General features: G+C 35.1%; 2 protein-coding genes across 3 annotated transcripts; one reads left to right on the forward strand and one right to left on the reverse strand.

Annotated features, from left to right (window-relative positions):
• The first annotated feature begins 229 nt into the window (after nt 1-229).
• On the forward strand, nt 230-12,325 carry LOC115952790 (carbon catabolite repressor protein 4 homolog 1). The gene is made up of 12 exons (XM_031070060.1): nt 230-935; nt 5,410-6,154; nt 6,942-7,028; nt 7,105-7,188; nt 7,485-7,571; nt 7,670-7,756; nt 8,303-8,356; nt 8,453-8,544; nt 8,683-8,797; nt 9,015-9,162; nt 9,252-9,406; nt 11,953-12,325. The coding sequence occupies exons 1-11, from the start codon at nt 778-780 to the stop codon at nt 9,395-9,397; spliced, it is 1,803 nt and encodes a 600-aa protein (XP_030925920.1). The 5' UTR covers nt 230-777; the 3' UTR covers nt 9,398-9,406; nt 11,953-12,325.
• A 2,812-nt stretch (nt 12,326-15,137) lies between these two features.
• Nucleotides 15,138-22,887, reverse strand: LOC115953354 (F-box protein At3g58530). 2 transcript variants are annotated; one of them, XM_031070973.1, is made up of 12 exons: nt 22,671-22,887; nt 22,538-22,597; nt 22,068-22,151; nt 21,256-21,386; nt 21,074-21,149; nt 18,509-18,579; nt 18,067-18,153; nt 16,703-16,775; nt 16,561-16,628; nt 16,388-16,456; nt 15,732-15,837; nt 15,138-15,542 (listed from the first exon to the last, which is right to left on the reverse strand). In XM_031070973.1, the coding sequence occupies exons 1-12, from the start codon at nt 22,827-22,829 to the stop codon at nt 15,489-15,491; spliced, it is 1,038 nt and encodes a 345-aa protein (XP_030926833.1). In that variant the 5' UTR covers nt 22,830-22,887; the 3' UTR covers nt 15,138-15,488. The 2 variants fall into 2 exon arrangements, with proteins under 2 accessions (XP_030926833.1, XP_030926832.1); XM_031070972.1 differs by having other exon boundaries at nt 15,138-15,637.
• Between the last annotated feature and the right edge of the window lie 1,257 nt (nt 22,888-24,144).

The following is a 24,144-nucleotide window of genomic DNA, read 5'->3' on the forward strand; positions in this document are numbered from 1 at the left end:
CAATCATTGTTGCCTTTTATTTTTCTCTAATTTTAGTTAATAAGGTTTTGATTTTAAATATGATATGATAATAAATATAATTAGTGAATTTTAAAGCATAAATGATTATCTCAATTACTTTTTTTTAATCCTAAAAGGGAAAATAGTTTCGACAGAGTAAAAAAGAAAAAAGAAAAAAAGAAAATCTAAAGTCGTAGTATCGAATTAATATAAAAAGACCTCCCCAATTACTCTTCTCTTCTCTCTCTCTTTTTCTCTTTCTTTTTATTTTTCCATTATATGCACAGACCGATTACTTCTCTCACTTCTTCCTCTGTAAAACCCTAATTGTCAATTGCTCTCTCTCTCTCTCTCTCTCGTTATCTCTCTCTAAAACCCGAACTTTTCCCTCTCAATCTCTGTTGAATCTTCCATCGATCCACTTTACAATCACTTTCCAAAACCTAACCAACCATTTTTGATTTTTTCAATCTCTAACTCTCTCTCTCTGTGACCTGAGGCTGAAATCGGTTCACTCTTCTTTCAAGATCCGCAGCGAATTCGGTGACATTTCCAGAGTCGGGTTTCGGGTCCGGTCAAGGCTGGCGGGAATTCGGGTCAAGTAAATGGCGGATCCGCCTGGGTCCCGCCCTCTTCCGCACGTGTGGTCTTCTCGAGGAAGCTTCCGAACTTGTGTCTTCTTCTTCCTTTTCTTCTTAGGGTTACAGAGCTGTGACGAGTGAAGCGAACGAAAGACATCAACAACAACGACAACAACACAAACCAACAAAAAAAAGCATGCTGAGCGTGCTGCGTGTGCACCTCCCTTCTGATATTCCCATTGTAGGCTGCGAACTCACGCCCTACGTTCTCCTCCGCCGCCCCGACAAGGGTGTCACCACCGACGATGTCCCCGATTCCTCCCCAATCGAAGGCCATTACTTGAGGTACAAGTGGTAAGTGACTCTATTTCCACTTAATGCTATTTAGTTTTCGGGTTTCGCTAGAATTTATTTATTTATATATTTTTTGTTTTACATATTAGCGCAATTTATAGTGTGCTATGCCAAGTCTATGTTTTTACTACATATAGTGTAAGGCTTGTATTTTTTGATAATTCGATAATTAATTACAATGGGGAGTAGGGATTTGAACCCTGGATGTCTTTGTTGGAATTTGTTGGAAATAGTGCCACTTGAACTACAAGGCTCTTGGCGTGATCTCAATAAGCTTAATTATAAGTGTTGAATATTATGGCAGTAGATTTTTTAGATTTTTTAGATTTTTCGAAGTGCTGTTGTGCTACGTGTCTTAAGCTTTACTATGTTTGAATGCTGCCAGAGAATTATGACAAAAGAAATGGTTAACTGATAATTTGTGTTGGTTCTGAGTATTTATTCCCTCATAGGTCAGTAGAGGCATTTTATGTGCTCCTAAATCCCAAATACGAATGCAACCCAGTGAGTGTTGCTATCTTGTTTTTGCTCCTCATGTTATGCGTGTATTGAGCTTAATTTGTCTACATAGTGAAGTACAGGTTTCGGCTTTCATGCTAGATACTGAGTTAGAAATAAGTTATTTCATCCTTTAATTTTTGGCTAGCAAACATCAAAATGAAAAAAAAAAAAATTCCATAAGAAATTTTCTCCTAGGTGTTAAGTTATTAAAATTTATGGAAGGTAATGGTTTGCTAATAGAGGATGTAAATCTATAAGTAAGTAGGGTTGTGGTGAAAATGTGATATTCCTTTTATGTTTGCTATTACAGTGTAGAAGCACAATGAACTTCACAATATATGCTGTAGAATATTTTCCTAAATTTAGTTGTTGTAATGATAAGCATATGGGTTTCAATTTTCTCCAGTTCATTTTTTTTGGATCTAAAGTCGACCCAAAAATGCTAGTTTACCCTAGCAATCTGCATCCTCAGTTTTGTTTCAAGACATTTTATTACTAAAATAGTATAGTGATAAAGTAATTTGTAATTAGTATTGTCACATCATAGTTAAGATTGTTATTCACGGTTACCGATTTTATGGAATGGAGTGTAGAGTTGTAGTGCAACAAAATTGTTGGTGCCCCTCTCAATAGAGGGGCGTGCCTTGGAAACTTTGACCGAATGAATGGGGATCAATTGATAGACTCTTTTTATTTTTTATTTTTTAATTTTTTATATATATATAAAATTGAGAAAGAGAATCCAGGATGAACTCTTTTTTCGTCCGCTATGCGCTGACTGGAATTGAGAGAGGACATGCAAAAATGTTGGGAGGAATTTTTATTTGAAGATAGTAGATAAACTATTTATTTATTGGGGGAAAAAAGCCTATAAAGAGAAAAGAAAAAGAAGATAGAGAGAGTCAGCTGTATTTTTTTTTTTTTTTTTTTTATAAGTAAAAGCACATATTAATATTTTGAAGAAATGGTCCCTGCTGGGATCAAACCCATGTTCTCCTTTTAAGTATCAAAACCTAATAATGAATTCACAACATTTATATTTCCTAGGTTACCATATCCTGACTGCATTGCATTGTACAAAACACACTTTTGTTATGTATTGCAGTTCCCGTTTTGCATATTAAAGTGATCCATGTATTGAGTAATTTTTGTATGAAAATACCTTCAAGGCAACTTTTGAGTTGGTATTATTTTCTGTGTAAAGGAAGAAAAAATCTGAATTTGAACCCAATAGAGGAATTGAGAAGATTAAACTTTATACTAGAAGATACATTTAAGAGATGGTCACCAACACTTCGTTTGGGAGTTCATAAAATAATGGAACGGAATGAAATGAGTAAATCATACATGAATGGGATGGGATGAATTTAAGTAGTGGAAAGGAATGAAATTGAATTAAGTAATATTGTTTGGATGTTTTAAAATGAAGGAATGGAAATTAAGTAACCTTGTTTGGGAATAACATAGAGGGAAAAGAATGAAATGATTTTATAACAATATTACTATTAGACCTTTATTTTAAAATAAAGAGTTGAATATATAAGGGTATTTTGGTAGTTTCAATGAAAATTTCATTAAACGTAATTCCATTCCCTCCGATTCCTCCCAATTTTGGGGGGAATGAAAATTTGAAGTTTGAGGGAATAAAGAGGAATGAGTATTCCCTCTTACTTAAACTTCCAAACAAGGGAATGGTCTTTCCATTCCCTCATTAAAACTCTCAAATAAGGGAATGGAAGGAATATTCCAAAATAATTGCTTTCATTCTATTCCATTTAATTCCTTCCCCTTCCCCCAAACAGAGTGCAAGTATTGCTCTATGAAAGAATAAAAGTGTAAATGGAAGAGTTTATGGAAGACTGACTTTTGAATCTTGCTCAATTGACTTCTAAAGTAGTGTGTGGCCCTTAAATTTCTAAGTGAACGAATAGCTTTAAAGATGAAACCATAGTAATAATATCTAGATGGTTCCACTAGATGAACTTAAATCATCTAGTGTTGTTTTGGACGCTAATTATAGCCCTCATTTACTTAAGAAAGTGTGGAATTTTAAGAGCATTCTGCATCTTTGTGATAAATTTAATATAACAAATTGAAGAAACATTGGAATCTCACATGGTATGAAAAAAAAAAGGTTCTTTGTGGTAAAATTTTGGAAGATTCTTATTTAAAAAGAAAAAGGAATTTTGGTGGCTAGTGAGTTCAAAAGGATAGTTAAACCTAGAAAATAGATCTAGTGCTTTCCCAATAAAGAAAGTAAGAAAATCTGGGGGCTAGTGAGTTCTAGGAGGCAACAGGTTTGTTCAACTTTGAAATTAGATCTATTGCTTACCCAATAAAGAGTGTGAGAAAAGCTGGGGTTGAGTTGTAGAAGGCAACTTTGGCATAATACATGAAACGGATAATATGTGTATCGTTATCAATTACTTGGGATTTCTTACTTAAGAAGGGAAAAAGAAGCTATAGTGTTAGGGATGTGAAAGAAAGTATGAATCATGGGAAACAGTTCTAGTGAATAATGAAAAAAATGATCTTAAACCAAAAGAAAAATCTAGAACCAGTGTGCTGAACAAGGTGAATTTTGAAGCATTTGGGTTGTGTTATTATAGATGCATAACTTGACTATTTTTGATTGGTAAGTTAGCTGCATCCTGTGAGTTTTGAACCACAACCTCACCCTCCTTGATTCAACACTTAGTTATGTGAGAGAAGCATCTAGCATTCCTATAATATAAGGTGATAGAGACCAGGGATGCTGGTAGGAAATCTATGAATTCTCTGGAATGCATGCTACATCCCTTTAATATGCAGAAATGACTGTCAGCTTTGGCATCATGATAGGTCTTAACATTTTCTTTATGTAAATTATCATAGTATTGTGTGCAGCATAATCATGTGACAATGCATGATATTACTCTAGCACCTTGTTAAGATACTGCATCATTTTTAAGTTATAGAAGTTTTGCCCTCTACCTCATCAAAAGGTTTATGGCTTTCTGCTGGATTAGTTAATAGTAAAGATCGCTATCTTGAGCTTTATGCATGTTCAGCTTATTCAACCTCGAATTCTTCGGGATGATAGGAGAGATACTCTTTGCTGGTGGCTAAAAGGGGATGGAGAGTTCGACACCCAGTCTTACTACCATGAGATTCGGGGTGCCTCGAATTCTTTATTTCCTTGGAAGGGTGTTTGGAAACCAAAAATTCCTAAGCATGTGGCGTTCTTTCTATGGACTGTTGCACATGGTCGGATCCTCACTTTGGATAATCTAATGCTTAAGGGTCGCCCTCTGGCTAATTGGTGTTGTATGTGTTGCTGTGATGGGGAGTCAGTAGACCACCTTCTTCTTCATTGTCCTGTTACTCATTCTCTATGGGCTTTCATGCTTTAGGCTTTTGGTATTCATTGGGTTATGCCAGGTTCGGTGGCGGGTTTGTTATCTAGTTGGCATCAGTGGCTTGGGAAGCATAATTTGGAGATTTGGAATTTGGTTCCAGGGTGCTTAATGTAGATTGTGTGGTTCGAGCGAAATCGTTGATCTTTTGAAGATAAAGAGAAAACGTTGGAGGAGTTAAAGATTTTATGCCAACGCAGTCTAATGGAGTGGTCTCGTTGTTGGGGTTTTACTGAGTGTTCTTCTCTCTCTGAGTTTATGCCTTCCCTTAGCTTAGTTTCTTGACATCTCTCTTGCTGTTGTGTTGTGTTGTGTTGTTGTTCATCATCATGAACATGGTGTAATTCTCATTTATTTTTTTCCCTCTTTAATATAAGTTTTCTGATTACCTATCAAAAAAAAGTTAATAGTAAATTTTAGAGGAATAGATATTTCCTTCTAAGATTTAGTTGTTTCAAAAATTTCTCTTTGCTGTTTGATATGTCCCATTTTACTTGTTGAGTGATTCTATATATGTTGTATTTTTTACTGAATGGTTTGAAACAGGTTTGTTGTCATATTTTTGGGTTTTTTTGCAGGTATCGCATACAAAGTGATAAAAAAGTTGCTGTCTGTAGTGTACATCCATCTGAGCAAGCTACATTGCAGTGCCTAGGTTGTGTCAAGGCCAAAATACCTGTTGCCAAAAGTTACCATTGCTCTCCTAAGTGCTTCTCAGATGCATGGCAGCATCATCGTGTTCTACATGACCGTGCTGCAAGTGCTGTAAATGAAAATGGAAGTGAAGAGGAGGAGTTATTTGGCCGCTTCAATAGCTCAGGATCTGCAGCTAGCTTATCTGGTTCTGCATCAGCTACTAGCTTGACAAATGGTTCAACACCTTTGTATCCTGCTGCTGTTACACAAAGGAGTGGGGGTGAAACTTGGTTTGAAGTTGGTCGCTTTAAAACATATACACCAACAGCTGATGATATTGGTCATGTTCTTAAGTTCGAATGTGTTGTAGTAGATGCGGAAACAAAAGTACCCGTGGGGCAGGTCAACACTATATTAACTTCTCGTGTCATTCCAGCTCCGTCGCCTAGTCCACGTCGTTTAGTACCAGTAAATGGAGTAGATGTGATTGGACATCTAGATTCCGATGGCCGTCTTTCGACCTCAGGAACTTTCACTGTGCTCTCTTACAACATTTTGTCTGATGTGTATGCCACAAGTGAACTATACAGTTACTGCCCCTCTTGGGCTCTTTCTTGGCCTTATCGCAGACAAAATTTGTTGAGAGAAATAGTTGGCTATCGTGCAGATATTGTTTGTCTACAGGAGGTATGCAAGCAGAATTATAAATTGTTTGATGACAATATTAGGGTCTGATTATTGGACCAATGCTAGCAAGTTTTTGAAATTTCAGTTTAAAATACTCATTTTATGGAATTTGTTTTACTTGATAGAGGTGTAAGGAAGCTAAAATCATCACTATTAGGCATAGTGAGATCTGATTTAAGGTTGCTATTATGCACTTTTAGCTGCAACATCTGAAGTGCTTGAATATTCAAAAAATTGGGGGTGGGGGAAAATTCAATCACGGGGTAGCTTATTCTATAGTCTGACAATTTCCAGAGTCCCAAATGACCATTAGGTTTTTTAGAACTTGGAATTACTCAACAACTCTTGATGAGTTTTTTACTACAATTTGTCAATATGGAACCTTGTGATGTTTTAGGTATAGAAATTGGTCTTGGCCTCCTTTAATTAAGCGTAAATCTTAAAATGTGGAAACAGTTCTTTTCATTGATATTTTTGATGTGGCACACAGCGTATTATATTGATGTTCCAAAGGATTTATTTGCTGCTGTCACTGTATTCTTCTGACTTTATCAATGCCGCTTGAGATAGTAAGACATGATCCTCCAATGCAATTTATAATGAATCACAGATAATTAATGTTAAGGAGAGGCAGTAGAACTTTGTCTTAGCAATTTCTGTTTCAATTGGTTCCCTCATTTTTAATTTATAACTTGAGACTAAAATATCTCTGGCTTAGGACTTCTACTTGTAAACTGAGTGTGGAGCATGCCTTGGTCTGAACTAATGTATAGCTTCTTCATTTCAGGTTCAAAGTGATCACTATGAGGAGTTTTTTGCTCCTGAGCTGGACAAACACGGTTATGTTGGTCTATATAAGAGAAAGACAAACGAGGTTATTTGAATACTTTTCATTTTTGTAATAGCTTTTGAAACTCTGTGTTATTGAACTGTATTCCTGTTGATTGCAGGTTTACAGTGGAAATACAAATACAATTGACGGTTGTGCCACATTTTTCCGTAGAGACAGATTTTCACATGTTAAAAAATATGAGGTCTGGATTTGTCTTGCTTGTCTTTGATGAAAGAAATAGAACAAACGACGAATAAAATAATCAATATCTGTGATGATGCACGCATTGTTGTTTTAGAACCAATAACAATTATTACTTTGAAACTGGTTTGGAGGAATCTTCTCCGATCCATTATGTGGCAATTCATAAAACCATCCATGTGTAAAGACAAAGTGTCCTTCTTGATCTAAATATAATGGCAGTGCTTCATAATTTAAAATATGTAAAGACAGTGTATAAGTGTCGCATGATCTGATTTGACTTTTGCTTGTGTGCAGGTTGAATTTAACAAGGCTGCGCAGTCTTGGACAGATAGTCAATTGCCAAGTGCACAGAAGAAAACTGCTTTAAATCGATTGTTTAAGGTGGCATGATCTATACTTTCTTTCTGAGTATTGTGCCTAGATCTTGTGTGTTTTATGTTGGCCCAATGATGCTCATGTGAGTTTATTTATGTTAATAGGATAATGTTGCACTGATAGTGGTTCTGGAAGCAAAATTCAGTAATCAGGGAGCTGATAATCCTGGGAAACGCCAGCTTCTTTGTGTGGTAGGAATTCCTGTTTTTGTTCTTTCTATTTGGTGATTTCTGTGATACCTTGTTTATTCTACTCAATATGAGTTTATGCATCCCCCCTCTCCTAATTCGCGTGGGAGTGAATTGGCAAGTTGCTTTTCTGTGACCAGTAGTTGGTTGTTGAGTGATGGCCATGGGCCAACTCCAGTCCAGGCCAAGTGTTTTTCAGTTGTCATTACCATATCAAGTTCTCTACATGTGTTGTTGTGGTGGCTTCTCTCTCTTATTGTTGATTAGGTTGATTTAAGGATAACATTATGTAGAGGTTGAGATATAATTTCCTTGTGTTTTTTTTTTTGGGAAACCTTCATAGTTCATCAAGTTAATAGTAAGATTTATAGTACAAAGGCCTAAATAGAAATTATAATTTTAGTGATTTTGAAAATACATGATATGCATTCCCTTGAATTAGTGAGGTAGGTACCTTTATTTCTTCTCCTTCTATCCTGCCTGCTTCCCATTCCACAGGCATGTTTGATGGCATATGGTAACCACGTTTTTATTACTTTTGGGCTACAGGCAAATACGCATGTAAATGTTCACCAAGATTTAAAGGATGTAAAACTGTGGCAGGTAACACTTTTTCGTTTGGTCTTTATTTTTAGCCTTGTACTTTATTCAAATCATCAAATCATATTCATTTTGGTGATTGCTCGTTTGTCAAATTAGGTTCATACTCTCCTAAAAGGATTGGAGAAAATAGCTGCCAGTGCAGACATTCCAATGTTGGTTTGTGGGGACTTTAATTCAGTTCCTGGAAGGTCTGTCAACTGATATGACATTATTTTAATTTATTTCTCTTTTTGTTATCTTATTTTTGCTGAGGATATATATCAGATGATGTAGGACTTCTATAAGTATTGATGTGTTATATTAAGGTAGTGCTAATTTTGTTGCAGTGCTCCTCATGCGCTTCTTGCTATGGGAAAGGTAGATCCATTGCATCCAGACTTGGCAGCAGATCCTCTGGGTATCCTGCGTCCCAACAGCAAGCTGGTGCATCAGTTGCCACTTGTAATATTTCTTTCCTTATGCGTGGGTTCTACAGCATACTCATTGTAGATGCACTTTTTTCTTTGTGCTAGAATTTTGGTTAAACTAGGAAAGGCAAGAAATAAGAAAAGAGGGCCGTGGGGAGAGGGAGAAAGGGGGGGGGGGGGAAGGGGAGGTTGCTTTTTATTTTTTATTTTTATAATGGCTATTTCTGGGTGTGACTTTTGTACATCTACAGGTCAGTGCTTACTCATCCTTTGCAAGAATGGGGGTTGGTATTGGTTTGGAACAGCAGAGAAGGAGGTTGGACCCCACAACAAATGAACCCTTATTTACAAACTGCACTAGAGATTTTATTGGAACACTAGATTACATATTTTACACAGGTGAGCTTTTTGTGCAATATTGTTTCATATATTAATTTTGTGATTTTTTTCCTCTCATTTAGATGTTAAGCTATGTGTTGTGGTTTCAGCGGACTCTTTGACGGTGGAATCCTTATTGGAGCTCTTGGATGAGGAGAGCTTGAGGAAAGACACAGCACTTCCTTCTCCAGAGTGGTCCTCCGATCATATTGCACTCTTAGCGGAATTTCGCTGCATGCCTAGAGTTAGACGTTGACATTTCACAGTAAGCAATTATTATCTTTGCTTTTATCTGATTTATCTGTGTGTTTACCTGCTTTATATATATATTGGTTGATTCTACCAAAGCTTGAAAAATAATACCAGGCTTTTATCTTGGTTAGGATTTGTGATTGATGGTTGCATTTTTAATGAAAATATTCTATTTTTTCTTTTATTAGTAATAAAAATTGTATTCAAACTAAATTTCACAAGTATGCTGGTATATCCTCATGTAATTTGTATTCTGCTTTCTACTATTGATCCACAGCATCTGATTGTTTGTCACATTATTGGGCTTTTGAGTCCTGGTCAGTTAGAGCCAAACCAAGAGAAATTGTTGGTGTTTGGGCAGTTTGGACGCAGAACAAAACATGCTTCCAATTTTTATCCAAGCTTTTTTGTAAGGAAGATGTGGACAATGGAAAATAATTTACTGATATGTCCCCACAAAAACATGTCATTAATTATGGGATATTAAAAATTAGAAAGCTACACAGAAGGATTGACCAAAACAGTCTATAGGTGAAGAATATTTGTTTTAATCATCTTCGCTTGTTTTGGCCATGTCTGCCAAAATATTTGTTTTGGTACAGAAAAATTTCAAACTAGTTACCAAGTAGTCAATTATGGTGATGATTATGAGAGGGTTGGTGACAAATTCAGATCTGGGGGCCCTATGTCAGTAGCTGCACACAATTATGGTGACGATTACAAGAATGAGTTTGAAATTGTGCATTTTTTATTCAAATTATAAGAGTGAGAAGGGGAGAAAACATAGATTTATGGATAAGAAGAGAATTGGTGCTTTGAGAATCTATGCTCTGTTCTTAAATAGTGGTTTTCTCTTGTTGAGTTGAAACCTGGAGAAATTGTGATGGCAAATGGTTTTGTTTCTCTTGGAGCCCTCTTTTGGTTTCTCTGTTTGCTCACATCTCCATGTGTAACATCTAGCCATGTAATATACTTCAATTTTTTTTTACTCTTTCATGATGGTATTGAATTCGTTTTTCTTGGAGCACTCTTGTGGTTTCTCTGTTCGCCCACATCTCCATATGTCTAGCCGTGTGATATACTTAATAATTTTTTCTCTTTCATGATCGTAATCTCTTGATTCCAATTGGGTATTGGGCTGGTGGCATGGCTTAAATTTATAAGGGCCCTTTACAACCAAGCTTTAGTCCCAAAATTTTGGGTTAGTTATGGATGCTCAATAGACTAATCATGGGTGGTAACGTGTATTCTATTTCGTCTTTCTATTCTATTCGAAGTAATACTCTTTGTTACCTTTTTAATTGATGTTATTTTTTTCTACTAATGATTTTATTTTAAGTTTTTCTCACCTTTTTTTGGTTCACTTGACTGGAATCAACATACTCCTTGTTAGTAGTCATTGGTGCATTAGCTCCTCTACAAATGACCAAATCATTTCAAGTGACTCTCCCTCATCTTTTCATCAATAAGGGTCACCCCTATCTTTAAGCAAATTTCCTTGTTTTGAATCATACCATTCTCTGTGTCATTCTACTTATATATATTAACATTCATATTTCAGACACTAATTTTATGATATTGATTTTTCATAGCCCAACATTTATTATCATAAAGGTTAGTTGGTCTTATAACAATCCTATAAACTTTTCCTTATTAACTTAATAGGCATTCTACAATCATACAATACTTATACAATTCACATCCTTATCAATCTCTGCATCCATATGAATTATTGATCAAAGATATTGAAGGCTATTGCTCTTTGGTATCTCTTGACTATCAAGTCTTTCAATCCCATTCTTTTTTTTTTACTAAACTAAACTTACTTTCCATGTACTCTGTTTTAGTCATATTAAGTCGAAAGCCTATAAATTAAGTATTTCCCCAAATTTCTAACTTGAAATTAACTCCACTCCACGACTAATTTCATCTACTATTATCTGCAAAAGGCACATACCCAGGGAATTCATCTTGAATTTGTATAGAGGTAATCTTGAAATAGTACACTAGTACACATTGTTGTTGAAATATATTGTTCCAATGGTCAACCTGAAACAGCCATTGGTAGTGTTTACAAGCTCTAGTTCAAAAGGCTCCTCTCCCCGTGAAAATTAAGAAAACTTGACGGTACAGCCGTGGGTTCAAAACCTTCTGGGATGTATCTAAACTTACCCAAAAAACATTAGTTGTAAGATGTGGTTCCAATTGTAATTATTTAGGCTAGTTCTTGTGTATTTTCACGAAGTAGTCTTGTTGCAATAAAATTATTTTGACCTATCAAAAATAATTTTCTGGTGGTCCTAGTAATCAAAATTTATTAAATATATTGTAGCTAAACTAGTTTAGTTTGTTATTTGCACAGTAGATTCTGGGTCCTGTGGATTAAAACACTGCACATTCCAAATGTTTGAGGTCTGGATGAGCCTCTTTGGAGTTAACTTACCCTCTTGGCAAGTTTGCTGGGGCTACAGTGAGAATTAAATGGCATAATATGTTGTGTACTTGACACGTTTATGTGGTTCATGTCTTAATATCCACCTCAATGGCTGTGTATTTCAGGAGTGGAGACACCCAAGAAAAAGGCCAAGAGAAGCTGTTGCATAAAGATAAGTTATTGTAAGAATTGTAGATCATGCTTGGGTTCTTCCTCAGGTATCTCTTTGTGGGAATCCTTGCTATGATCTGCTTTGTATTATGCCACCTTTTTCTCATAGAAAAATTATGATTATCCCTTATCCAATTGCGTTTGCCTTTGCCTTTTTGTTTTTCCAATAGAAATCCAATTAGAATTTTCACCAGTTCAACATAACTTATGATCTCAGTGCTTTAGTGGCCTATAATTGTATGCCCTACTCTCGTCTTTGGTTCTTCCATGTTTCCAAGTTTTCAATTGCAGCGTTGAGGAGAGTAAATACAAGGAATAATTTTTTTAGGTTTTAATTTTCTTTTTTTATATTTGCAACCAAACTGCATTATGCCAATAACTGGGATGAGTTGGGGTTCAAGAGATGCAGCTTCCACTTACCAATTTTAATTACAAAGTACAAAAGAAAAAGATATAAAGAAGAAATAAAGGAAGACAATAAATGGTGGCTGTGGCCTGTGGAGTACCATAAGTAAACTTGAAAATGTAGGCCTTTCTCAAGTTAATCTCAAATATGTAATAACTTGCTTGGGGGTCCATTCTAGCAATGAGGGTTGTTTGGCATTGCGCTTTTTGTTTTCTTCAAGGTTGTGTATCCCATGGGAATATAAGTATATTAGTTACTGTAAATCATATTAGCCAATTCCTCAATCTCTTGGTTAAGCGTCGAAAGAAATTAAGTTGAAAAAGGATAAACAAATCGAGAAGCGGAGGATTCAAAGGGAAGTGGCGGTGACTATTCTCAACCTCGAGTTTTTGAGTTTGCTTTGCAGTTCATAATCTCATAATTTGTTTATTGGGTAGTATCAATTACGCTCTCACTTGGGATCCAGTGTTTTCTTAGCTTATTTTGCGATATAAAATTTTTAACCTTCATTACAATAATACTTGTATCTTATACCTTGTGGGCCTCTAAACGAGTTCAAGGCCCTTTTGCCCTTCTCTTTTAATCGAGCTAAACTTTTGAAATGCTATTTGGTCGTTAAGTCTTGGTCTTTATATATTCGTTTACCCTTGGGTTGTTTCCTAATGACACGTATCCGGCAGCCATAGAGGTGCAAGTCTCCAACAACTAGGGTTTTTTTTTTTTTGGGGGGTTTTTGACAGATAGGTTTAAATGTATATTTAGATGTGGTTATATTCCATTGCTTTGTAGAATTATACTATTTGAAGGAGTCATGGGCTGGGCTAGGGACTTCCTGGTTCATCTCTATAGTTTCTCTTAAAAGGGAAGTTCATCAAACGTTACCAGCATCCTTTAGATAATTGTGTATCACCAACTGTCGACGCATTTAATACAATTGAACTTGTTCCTCCACCTGCAATTTTTAGAACATAGCCCTTTAGCACACTAGAGGAAACAATCTCCTAACACACCAAAACTTATTTTATATATATATATATATATATATATATATTCTTAAACATTTCCATAACTGGTTTGAGCCACCAAAACTTATTTTTATGCTTTTAATAAAAAGGAAAAGTTATATTATACTAGGGTGACAATGAGGTAGGATAAGGTTGGATCTTGGGTGCTTTGTTCTTGCCTCATAGAAGAGCTTCCCTACTCTATCTCTACAGGTCGGGGGCAACCTATCCCATTATGTCCCCACCTCACAAGATCTTATCCTACATTGCGTTGTCTTGCTCCTTACATAATTTTAAAAATAATAATAATAAAATTATTAATAATAAACATAATATTTCATAACATAAACCAAAAAAAATCTACCAAGCCATGAAACTCAATAAATTTATTTAATATACTCTCTATCTCTCAAATCAAGTGGTTGAAAAAAAAGTAAAGAAAGAACTAAAATAATACTAAAAAATAATGATTAAAAAGAAAAACATCTTAATTATGAGAATATGATTTAAGATTAGATAGAATGGCCAAGAGCCTTATACCTCAATTGATACTTTTGTTTGAAAATTGCTTTTTTTTTTTAGTAGCTTATATATATATATATATATATATATTATAATAAGTAAAACTGAGAGAAAATCCAATTAGGTTCTAAATTAGATTCCAATTGTTGTCTAATTTTGTATCACTCCTATTTAAACTTTCTTAATTTTTGTTTTAGGTAAGTTAATGAGGTGTAAAAAATGAAGAATCTAATATAAATAAATCATAAAAAACACAATTAACAAAAAAAAGAAAGAGTAAACTCACGTGTTATAAAAAAAATAAAAGAAAGAGAGTAATTTGAATCCATATATGTGTGTAATTTTAATTTTTTTTTTTAATTGTACGATGCATATGCACAAGTTATACACCAGTTTGCATAATGTAAAACAAAAAGCTAAAAACTAGCTAATTTAAATATACAAAAACTAAATGTTAGATTACTTGAAATAAAGCCAAGACAAAAAATAATGTGACTCACAAATAGTACATAAAATAAGCAAAAGAAGACGGTACTTCCCAAACTCATACTTAGTATTTTCCAAGGGAAATGTATAAGTTTCAAATCTCCCTTCGCTCATTATAAATTATTTTAAAAAAAGTATACATAACCAGCCCCAAAAACTATTTAAATTTTCATTTTCTTTAAAAGAAAAAAAAAAAAATCCTTTTATCTAGTAGTGGCTTAAATAAATTTCCAGTTCAAAACAAGTAAACAACCGACTCTCATCTCATGTATTCGTGTATTTACACTGGTACATCTCTAGGGGTCATCGTCCCAGTTTGGAGACTTGTACAGTATATTTTGAACGTACTGGTCAATACAGTACGCAATTTATGACATTGCTCAAAACACTTTGTGGTTCAAACATTGATCAGATGCATTGAGCTTCAAATCTAATCCTGTGGACAACGATCCTATCAATGGGGACCAAGCTTACAAATACTGAATGCCCCAATGGGGACCTTGTCTAAGATATGAAGCCTGAATGAGGCCTAAACAACCTATCAAAGTAAGTCACTTTAACAAAAAAGAAAAGAATACATCCAAAAAAGCTAGCAAGTTCTCAAAACCAGATACTTCTCACCAACGATGTTTGCTGGTAACCTTCCTCAAGGGTAGATACAGTTTGACACAAACAGAAGGCAAAATAATTACAATCCCTTCACCAAGAAGTGACGAATGGGTAATCCTTTCAAAATCTAGAGCCTGAAATTCACTATTTTCTTCCAAATGTACCAGAATACATTATTTCCCCCTCCCCAAAAAAGGGAATCAGAACACGTGTAACATTTAGTTTTTATTCAGTTCATATTACAACCATTGTTTAGGATGCCATAATTATATGGGCCTTCAGGAAACTACTTACCATCAAAACCATCTATTTCCTACTCTCTCAAAAATTTGATTGGTTATGAAACGAAGTCAACAACTAAGAATAAGCATAAAAATTCAAAAGAATTCCAAATATAGCACAAATACAGAAGTTATGGATACTTGTTGTCCTCATCCTTTATCTGTTTGTTTGCTAATTTACTTCAAGCAAATTTTGTAGCTAAGCAGGTCCAATAGCTTGTTGCAAGGTGATGATCCTGATATTTGCAAATTTCCACACCACATATTAGCTGTGCACTTTGAAGCACTTTATATGTGGGAATAAATGAAGCAATTCATCACGGCTCCGTCTCTTTTAGGGAGAAAGCATAGAATCAGGAACACCAGTCAGTTAATGGCTATACTTTGTCATGCAAACAAAAGATAACAAAGTCAGAAGTAGTCACCTTAATGCCAATACATCCATTCACATCAAGGGTTGTGATTGTGTTTGAGCAGGAACTTGACAGGGCCTCCAGACACTTATCGGTCACCCCAACTATTCCAAACAAGCTGCATTACATTTTTTTTTTAATGATATCGGTTATAGAAAACATTTTGAGAAAAATGATTAATAGGCAAAAGGTCACAGCATACCTCTAGGGTGTTACCAACATATCATGGAATGACCCATGGGCTATTTTTTAACTTTATAATTCTCTAATGTCAAAACATTGCAGGTTACGCCGATATTAGTTTTTTGAATAGCTGATATCAGTTTTGCTTAATTAACTAGAAATCATACAAGACAAACCAATACTGAATCCTAGATCAAGAACATTGAATAAGCCACAGTCGTTTCACAAAAGAGGTTTCCAGCTATCATCATCTCTCACTTACATGGTAAATCAGCAACTTGACTAGTTTTTACAAAACCAGAAGTAATTTTACGGGCTTATTTAGCATGTGAGCTAGGAAATTACACATTCAAAGATTATCATCTTGAGACAAGAAAATCAAGTTTCTTAAGTGAGTAAATGACAAGAGGTCAAAACAAACTCAATTTGAGACCAGGAAACATAAGATATTTGAGTACTTCAAATATTATCTTATCATGATGTACCTAAGAAATTCAAGAGAGGTGCAACCTTGTGCAATGGCTATGACCCCCTCATCAGTGACCTGAACGCACCTATCAGGGGGAAAACAGAAAAAGATATAGGTTATTAAAATTCTGAATCAATCTATCTCCTTTGCTTTAAAGATATCTTTAGGGAGGTTGGAAACTTTAGTTACCATGTCAAATTAAGAGATACAAGGTTCACACATTCAGCTATACAGGAAAGTCCATCATCTGACAGATTCTGGAAATAGCATTTTCTCATTAGTATCAGTCCTGAAATGATAAATTGTGTGCTTAGCAAACCTGAGATTTTACCTGGGCACCACATAGGTCTAAGAACTTAAGATATGTCAGAAGAGACATTCTTCGGTAAGCTTCATCTGTGAAGCTTTAAAAAAAAAAATTGCAACCAGTCAAATCACAGCAAGAAAAACTAAAATTAAATGTAAAATACTGGGAAGTATGAACATGGCAGAAAGCTCAGCCCAGGTTGGACATGGACACACCATTGACATGGCTGCCTATGTGTCCATGCAGTGTTGGACAGGAAAAAATTTATATATACATATAGTTTTGACATGTCTTGGAAACAGAAATGAAAAAAATTGGAAAACAAAACTGGGGCTTCTGATAACCTAGCATGATCTTAGCCAAAGATTGGAGTTTAGGTTGTAAAACAATCAATCTTCTCATTCTTTCTCACTTGGTCCTCTCTATCTCGCCCTCTCTTGATTTAGATGCTTGGTCCTCCATCTGCACTTTGGTGAAGCTCATCAGCACTAGTCTACTAGTTTCAGCCCATCGACGCTGCTCCTGCAGTTCTCTCTTCTTCTTCTTCTTTATTTTTTATTTTTTAAAATCCTTTTGCTTAGAGATGTTCGAGAGCCAAAGACTTCTCAATTAAGTTTTGCATTCATTTTTTAAAAGCCCAGGTTGATTGTGTATTTTCCAATAGTTGAGACACGGCTGAAAGTTAGTTCTTGGTTTCTAACTCTCATGCTCAAACATAGTTGAATGACACTAGTGGACAATGTTAAACACTTCAAACTCAAAAGTTGTAAGTATTATTGTTAGAATTATGGTTAAATGATTAAATTCACAATTTCCTAATAACTTAAGTTTTTGAGAGAATCGGTAATTTATCATGGTATCAGAGCAGGAGATCCTAACTTCAATCCCTGTATTCACTTTACCTCCCAATTATAATATTAAAAAGTCCCATGTGTTTGGCCCTACTTATAAGGGGGAGTTTAGGCCCATACTTTAAGCGGAGTGTTAGAATTATGATTAAGTAATTAAATTTACTATTTTCTAATGATTTAAACTTTTGGAATAATCAGTAATTTATCAATTATCACTAACTATTATTACATAGTTTAGTTACAATACTTTAATTATGATCACTAATCTGTGACCGACTGACTAATCTATTGAGGATCCATACATGACCCCAAAAAATTTGGGACTAAAACTTTGTTGTTGTTATCACTAATTAACATAAAATATGCCTAAATTGTATAAAATATACATAAAAATATTATTTTATTAATTAAATAGTTGCCATGTCCCCAACGTGTCATGTGCTAGTTTTTCAAGAATTACTGTGTTGCTGTGCTCAGAGTTGTGTCCATGTCCAAGTCCATGATTCTTAGGTAACATACAATGATTCCCTCACATACCTAGAAAGTGCATAGATATTTAGACTCTGAAGGAAGGAGCATTTGAACAGTATTTGCTGTAATCCACGATCTGTTAAGTTGATGCACCTGCCAATATATGAAATGTAAGCACAAGCAGGAAGGTGCAGATTAAGGTACAGATGTTCTACTCATGGAAATTAATTTGAACATGTCACTTGACAATCATCGAGAATGCAAACGCTTCAAGAGGAAGAATTGCATATGCTATAAATTACAAACAATAATAAGCCATCCTCAAAAGCTTCTGTGCCAGTAAAATATGTGGTCAAATCATAATATTCAGACGATTCATAGCTTAAAAGCCACAAAATGATTGTTATGGAGTATATATCATAATTGACAGCAGATAAGTTATTATAATTTCTCAAAATGAGAATTTTCCAACTATCCAATATAATCTGTATAAATTAATTTTACATACCTAGTCAGATTCAAAAACTCTAATTTCGGATAATTCTCAGCAACCAATTGCAAACTTTTGTCTGAAATTTTCTGCAGTTGTCATATCAAGGTATTACATTGAAAGACAATCCTTCAAGATAAATATTAAAAGAACAATTGAGTAATGGATGCATGATATAATCATAAACATTCAAAATATGGAGGTGTCATGTTTCACATATTGTTTTGCAGGTTAATAAATTAGAAGAAGATGATGACAATGATGACGACGAAGACAAAATGGTAACAACAATAATAATAACATTACTGTAGATACCATAGTCAAGATAACCTCCAAAATGCTGATTCTTAACACAATCTGAACTTTCAAACTACCAATGCTATTTCTTGTGAACCATAACAATCATGAAAATATATGTTTCCATTTTCCTTGACAAACTAAACTGGAAAAAAAAGGACTCCCACTTGCATGCGCTCTTATTGCTTATTCTGCCCCAAATAGGGTTTTGTAATCTATGATGTCATAGACAACCATGTCATTTTCAATTTTTTTTCTTTTCCCTTATCCCTAAAGGGTCTAACCTTAGTCTCTCTTGCATAAAACCGCTTCGTCCCACAAAACCAAAGGGAGAGGAATTTGTTATCAAAACCTTGTAAATTTACATTTGAACCCTATAGTGACCCAAAAGGGGTGTCTTACATTCCATGGAAGCCAACATCGCCTAGGGAAGCACATGGGGATGTGCTTATAAGGAGTGACCTCCCTTTAATGTCTTTTCCCCACTGCTGTGTGCTTTAGGGGAGAACAAAACTATGAGGGGTATGAGTTCCAAAGCGGACGATATATACACAAGTGGGGGGGTTGTTACATACCCTCTCTAAACAAATTAGATGAGTATGTAAAATTCTAGCTTTATGTTCTTCCTTCCTCTTTTCCTTCCCTTCTACCAAACAACATGAGGGTCGGAAGGAGGGATGAACTACTCTAACTTCCAGCTGCTTCCCCCTCTCCCTTCCCCTTCCCATCCCTCATACCAAACATTGTGTTAAGTAAAGAGGATAGCTACATACTTGCCCAGGTTGCTGTGATAAAAACATTTCCCCAAGCAAGCAAGCAAAATTTTATTACAAAAATGTACCTCTTCAAGCTAGCAGTGAAAACTACATCATAAGTGTCAAAAAAATGTTTTTTCCCAAAGTTAAATTTCATACCGTTCCAACTGGTACAACCAAAATTTATTCTGCTGGCAACCAAACCAGTACGAGCTACCCTAGAAACTATCGGCTTACATTTCCAAGTATTTTAGGATGTTTCAGGCGTTTCGGAATGTTTTGGGCAGAATAGAAATTTCGGGCCATAATAGATAAAGAAATTATTGGATCACTCATTTACATGAAATGGTGATATTGTGGGGAAAAAAACACACATTAAGGTGTTGGAGGCCTTTGTTTCACAAATTAGAGAATAGGACATCAAAAGGTATACAAGAATTTAAAAGCCAAAGAAAACAAACTTGCTAATTTTGTACCTTGTTCCCAATGATACTCTATAGAAAATGCCTTCTTTTTCTCCAATTTGTTTCCAAGTTTAAAGATCTAGGCATCTTGTGAAGGAACGAACTTCTATGCGACAGAAACAATAACCAAGCCTTAGTACCAAAATATGGGGTCAACTATGAATCCTCAGCAACTAGTCAGGGCTGACCACACGTATTCATTTCCACCATTCTATTATATTCTATTGGAAGTCCCACTTTTTGTTATCTCCTTAATTGACATTTCATTTTTTCTACCTTTAATGTTATTTTAGGTCTACCTCTGCCTCTTTTCATTTCTTCGACTTGAATCAACACCCTTTTTCTCATTTGCTCATTAATCTCTCTTTTCTGCAAATAACCAAACTATCTGAAGCAACTTCTAGACATGGACCAAAATGTTCTGAAATTTTGAGACAACAGAATTGAACCAACAGACTGGTCTGTTGTCTAAAAGAGTGAGGAACAAAAGAAATAAGAAATAAGGAGGAACAGTTGGGAAGCAAGAAGAACCGGGAAGAATAGGAAGAAGAATAGAATGCGTGGAGGTGAAAAAAGGGGTAAAAAAAATAGAAAAGAGCAGGTGGAGGAGAAACATGATGAGGAAAAAATTACAAAAAAGCAGTGTTGGGCTAGTGAGAGTTATGGTATGGAAATAAGAACAATTTATGGATTGATTTGGTCCAATAATTATTATAAGAAAAGATTAGTCCAGTAAAAAAAATTATTGGTAAAGATTTCATACCACTCCTGGGTAATCTTGATAATAAGCTATCCCATAGATGCTTTAAAACTGGAAAACTTCTCTCTTTTGCATATCATAACAGATGTAAATCCTACAGTGACCTTGTTTCAAAGCAAATTCATGATTGTACATCCATGTAGATTCTAATCCGTAAGTGTAGTCCGAAAATAAATCAAGACTGAGTGTTCTCTGGAGATATAAAATAAGCAATGAGGTAAACAATATATATGCGTACATGAATGTATTTATGTACTCCATACAGTTTAGAATGCAGTTGGTAGGATAAAACCCTGTAATCAAATACCTTACAACCACTTAAGTTCAAATCAGTTACATGTTTGCAGTTCTTCACCAGATGCTCTATACTCATATCTGTAATCCTGGAGTTCAATCATATTTCAAAATTTATAATGCAATGTTGGGATCTAAATATAGGGTATGAAAACTTTGTCAATTTGCAGATCTAGTGAATATTTAATAATATACCTCACATTCCAATAGATGGAGAAGACTTTCAGTATAGGACACACACTGGTTATAGCTTCAATTCCCTTATCAGAAATCTTTTGGCAGCCATTCAGATTCAAAGACTCCAGGTTTTGAAGAGAATCCAAACACTATAAAATGTTTCAAATTTCATCAATGAAATATTACATTATAAGTTATCAAAGACTATAAATAATCAATAGAATCTGAGGCTATAGAAAAGCATCCATTATAAAACATAATTTTTGATACAGCAATTATTCAACTAAAGCTAATTACTTCATCTAGATTCCATAGATCAGCAGATGTCTTGGGGTTTCAATACTACAGATACTTTAGCATGCAATGATAGAACAATTTCTAGGTCCTGTAGAGCAAAATCTTTTCTTCTTCTTCATTTTCCCCCTCTCTACCTAACAAGTGTGTGATACTACCTAAAACATGGCTAATGATGTAAGATCAGACCCTTCCAAAGAGTTACTTATACCTATGTCACATACACTTTGTGATGATATGACCGGAATCCAGGTGATGAGAAATTAACAGGTCTCAGTTCAGTGCATAACAAATCCTGTCACATAGCAGCCTATACTTATGTTACATACAGTTTTTGAAGATATGACAAGATGTACTAATGGGGAACATGATATGGCTGTTGGTTGATGAGAACATAATATGGTCTTTGGTGCACAACACTGCAGCACATACACTTGCACACTGACTCTCAGTCACACAACATACTGTCAAAGACTTTCAAGCTCTTCACCAAATGAAATTATATGCAAAATTCAAATCATAGTAACATAAGTTACCTTGCTTTTAAGGAGTTCAAGATGTTTGTCCTCAATATCATGTGCAAATTCAAGGTTTATATACTTCACATGATGATATCTAGGCTACAAAACAAAAACCCACAACAAAATCATCGTTAAAATCAAGAATCATTGCAACAAATTCAGCAAGGAAAAGCACAACTAATCTCATCTCAATTACATCAGTCATACTCATCTCAATTCCATTCACTCCAAACAAAATAACCACCATTCTTTATCTAAACTTTAACAATTCTACAGCCATATCGATATCATTCAGTATTGATTATATTGAATACTTCTAAAATCTTACATTTTCTATATTCTCTTCATAAAATAAAAAAGAAGAATCTCACATTAACATGGGCTACATTCAACACAAAATGTCTACTCATTCATTCAAAAAAGAAATAACTTTTTTAATTTTTTTATTTTTTAAAAAAATTTTGGCAATAAAAACTTGCACTAACCAGTGAAAGCGCAGCTACTAGGCGATTTCCAGCATTACCCATCTGACTAAAATCAAGAACCTGCAAAATAAAAACCCGGACTTTACAAACCAATATCATTATTCATACCAAAAGAGAAAGGTGAGAGTATTACCAGCCATAGAGAGGGGTGGGAGACCAGGGTACGATGAAGCCATGGGCTGACTAGAAGAAGAGAGATAAGGTCTCTCTGGGGCAGTCTCGTGCTCACGATTTTGAGCACCTTTGGGATTGTTTCTCTCTTCCATGTCACCTCTGCTTCTGCTTCTTCCATCTCGGGGTCCTTTGCGGGTATCGCCGCAAAGATTTTGTCTCTTTACAACTTACAAGATAAAAATATACTAGATACTTTGCAGTCATGTCCCTGTATTTTTAGACACATTCACAACAGGCGTGCATATAATATAATATAACCATTTTCAAGGACGTGTAGGAATGGTAATGGGGTAGGATGGGGCCGAATGATGGGGTCTTCGTCCCTGCTTCTCATAGTTTTGTCTTACTCCATCCTTATCCTGTCCCACATGACGGAAAAAACTTTCTCACCTCATCCCCACCCCTTGGGGTCCTACGAAGCCCCACCCCACCCTATAAAACTCTTCTTTTTGTTAATTTGTCCTACAACTAGTACCATTTTTTTAATGAAACTTATTTCATTAATAAAAATATATTTAAAATTACAACTAAATTTATCCCATCAAATCAAATCAATTTTAGAAAAAATTGAATAATATATCAAACTGTTTAATAAGACAATCACCAAAAAAAAAAAAAAAAAAACTCATAGTATAGCACATAACAAAATAAAGGCAGAGAACCATATTAGGTATAATAAAATAAGCTAATATTGATATGTTTGTTTAAATAGTAGGGTTTTAGGGTATGAAAAATTTACAATTATAACCCTTAGCAACGCGAGGCGAGATGGGGACTGGGAAGGGTGGGGTGGGGTGGGTCTAAAAAGTTTAAACTTATCCCCGCACCTTGTGATGCGGGGCTAAAATCTTGCCTCATTCCCGCCTCACCACCTTTGCGAGGCGGGGAAAACCCGCACGATGCGAAATAGGGAGGGGTGGGTTAAGTGAGGCGGGGCAAAATTGCCATCCTTAGACACGTGCACTTGAACTGACACGATGCAGACACTGACATTTGGTTCGTCGTGATATGATCATGATGCGATGTACATTAGCTTAATGTTATATTAAGGTGTTTGCTATAAGTAATGTAAGATCACATTCATTTAAGAATGTGATGTGATTAAGGTAATGTGATATATTTTGTAATATTACATTACGATAATGTTAGAAAAAATTAAATGAACTAAACGTCTTAATATGACGGTAATGTGCATCACATTAGGGGCACATCATGGCGAACTAAACACCCACATTGGAAGTATTGGACGCATGTCCACGTCGTATTGACTCATACTGCTTGCAAAATTTGATCTTACCTAAGTTGCAAGGAAGTCTATCAAAGAGCAAGCTCTTGCAATACATTGTGCCCACCATCCAATCAAGAAGTAGTTGGATGACAGTTTTTTAGATGAATAAATCTTTGTAATAGAGCTTGGATGCATTTAAAAGATG

This window comes from Quercus lobata, chromosome 7 (assembly GCF_001633185.2).
Source record: "Quercus lobata isolate SW786 chromosome 7, ValleyOak3.0 Primary Assembly, whole genome shotgun sequence".
NCBI classification, from domain to species: Eukaryota; Viridiplantae; Streptophyta; class Magnoliopsida; order Fagales; family Fagaceae; genus Quercus; species Quercus lobata.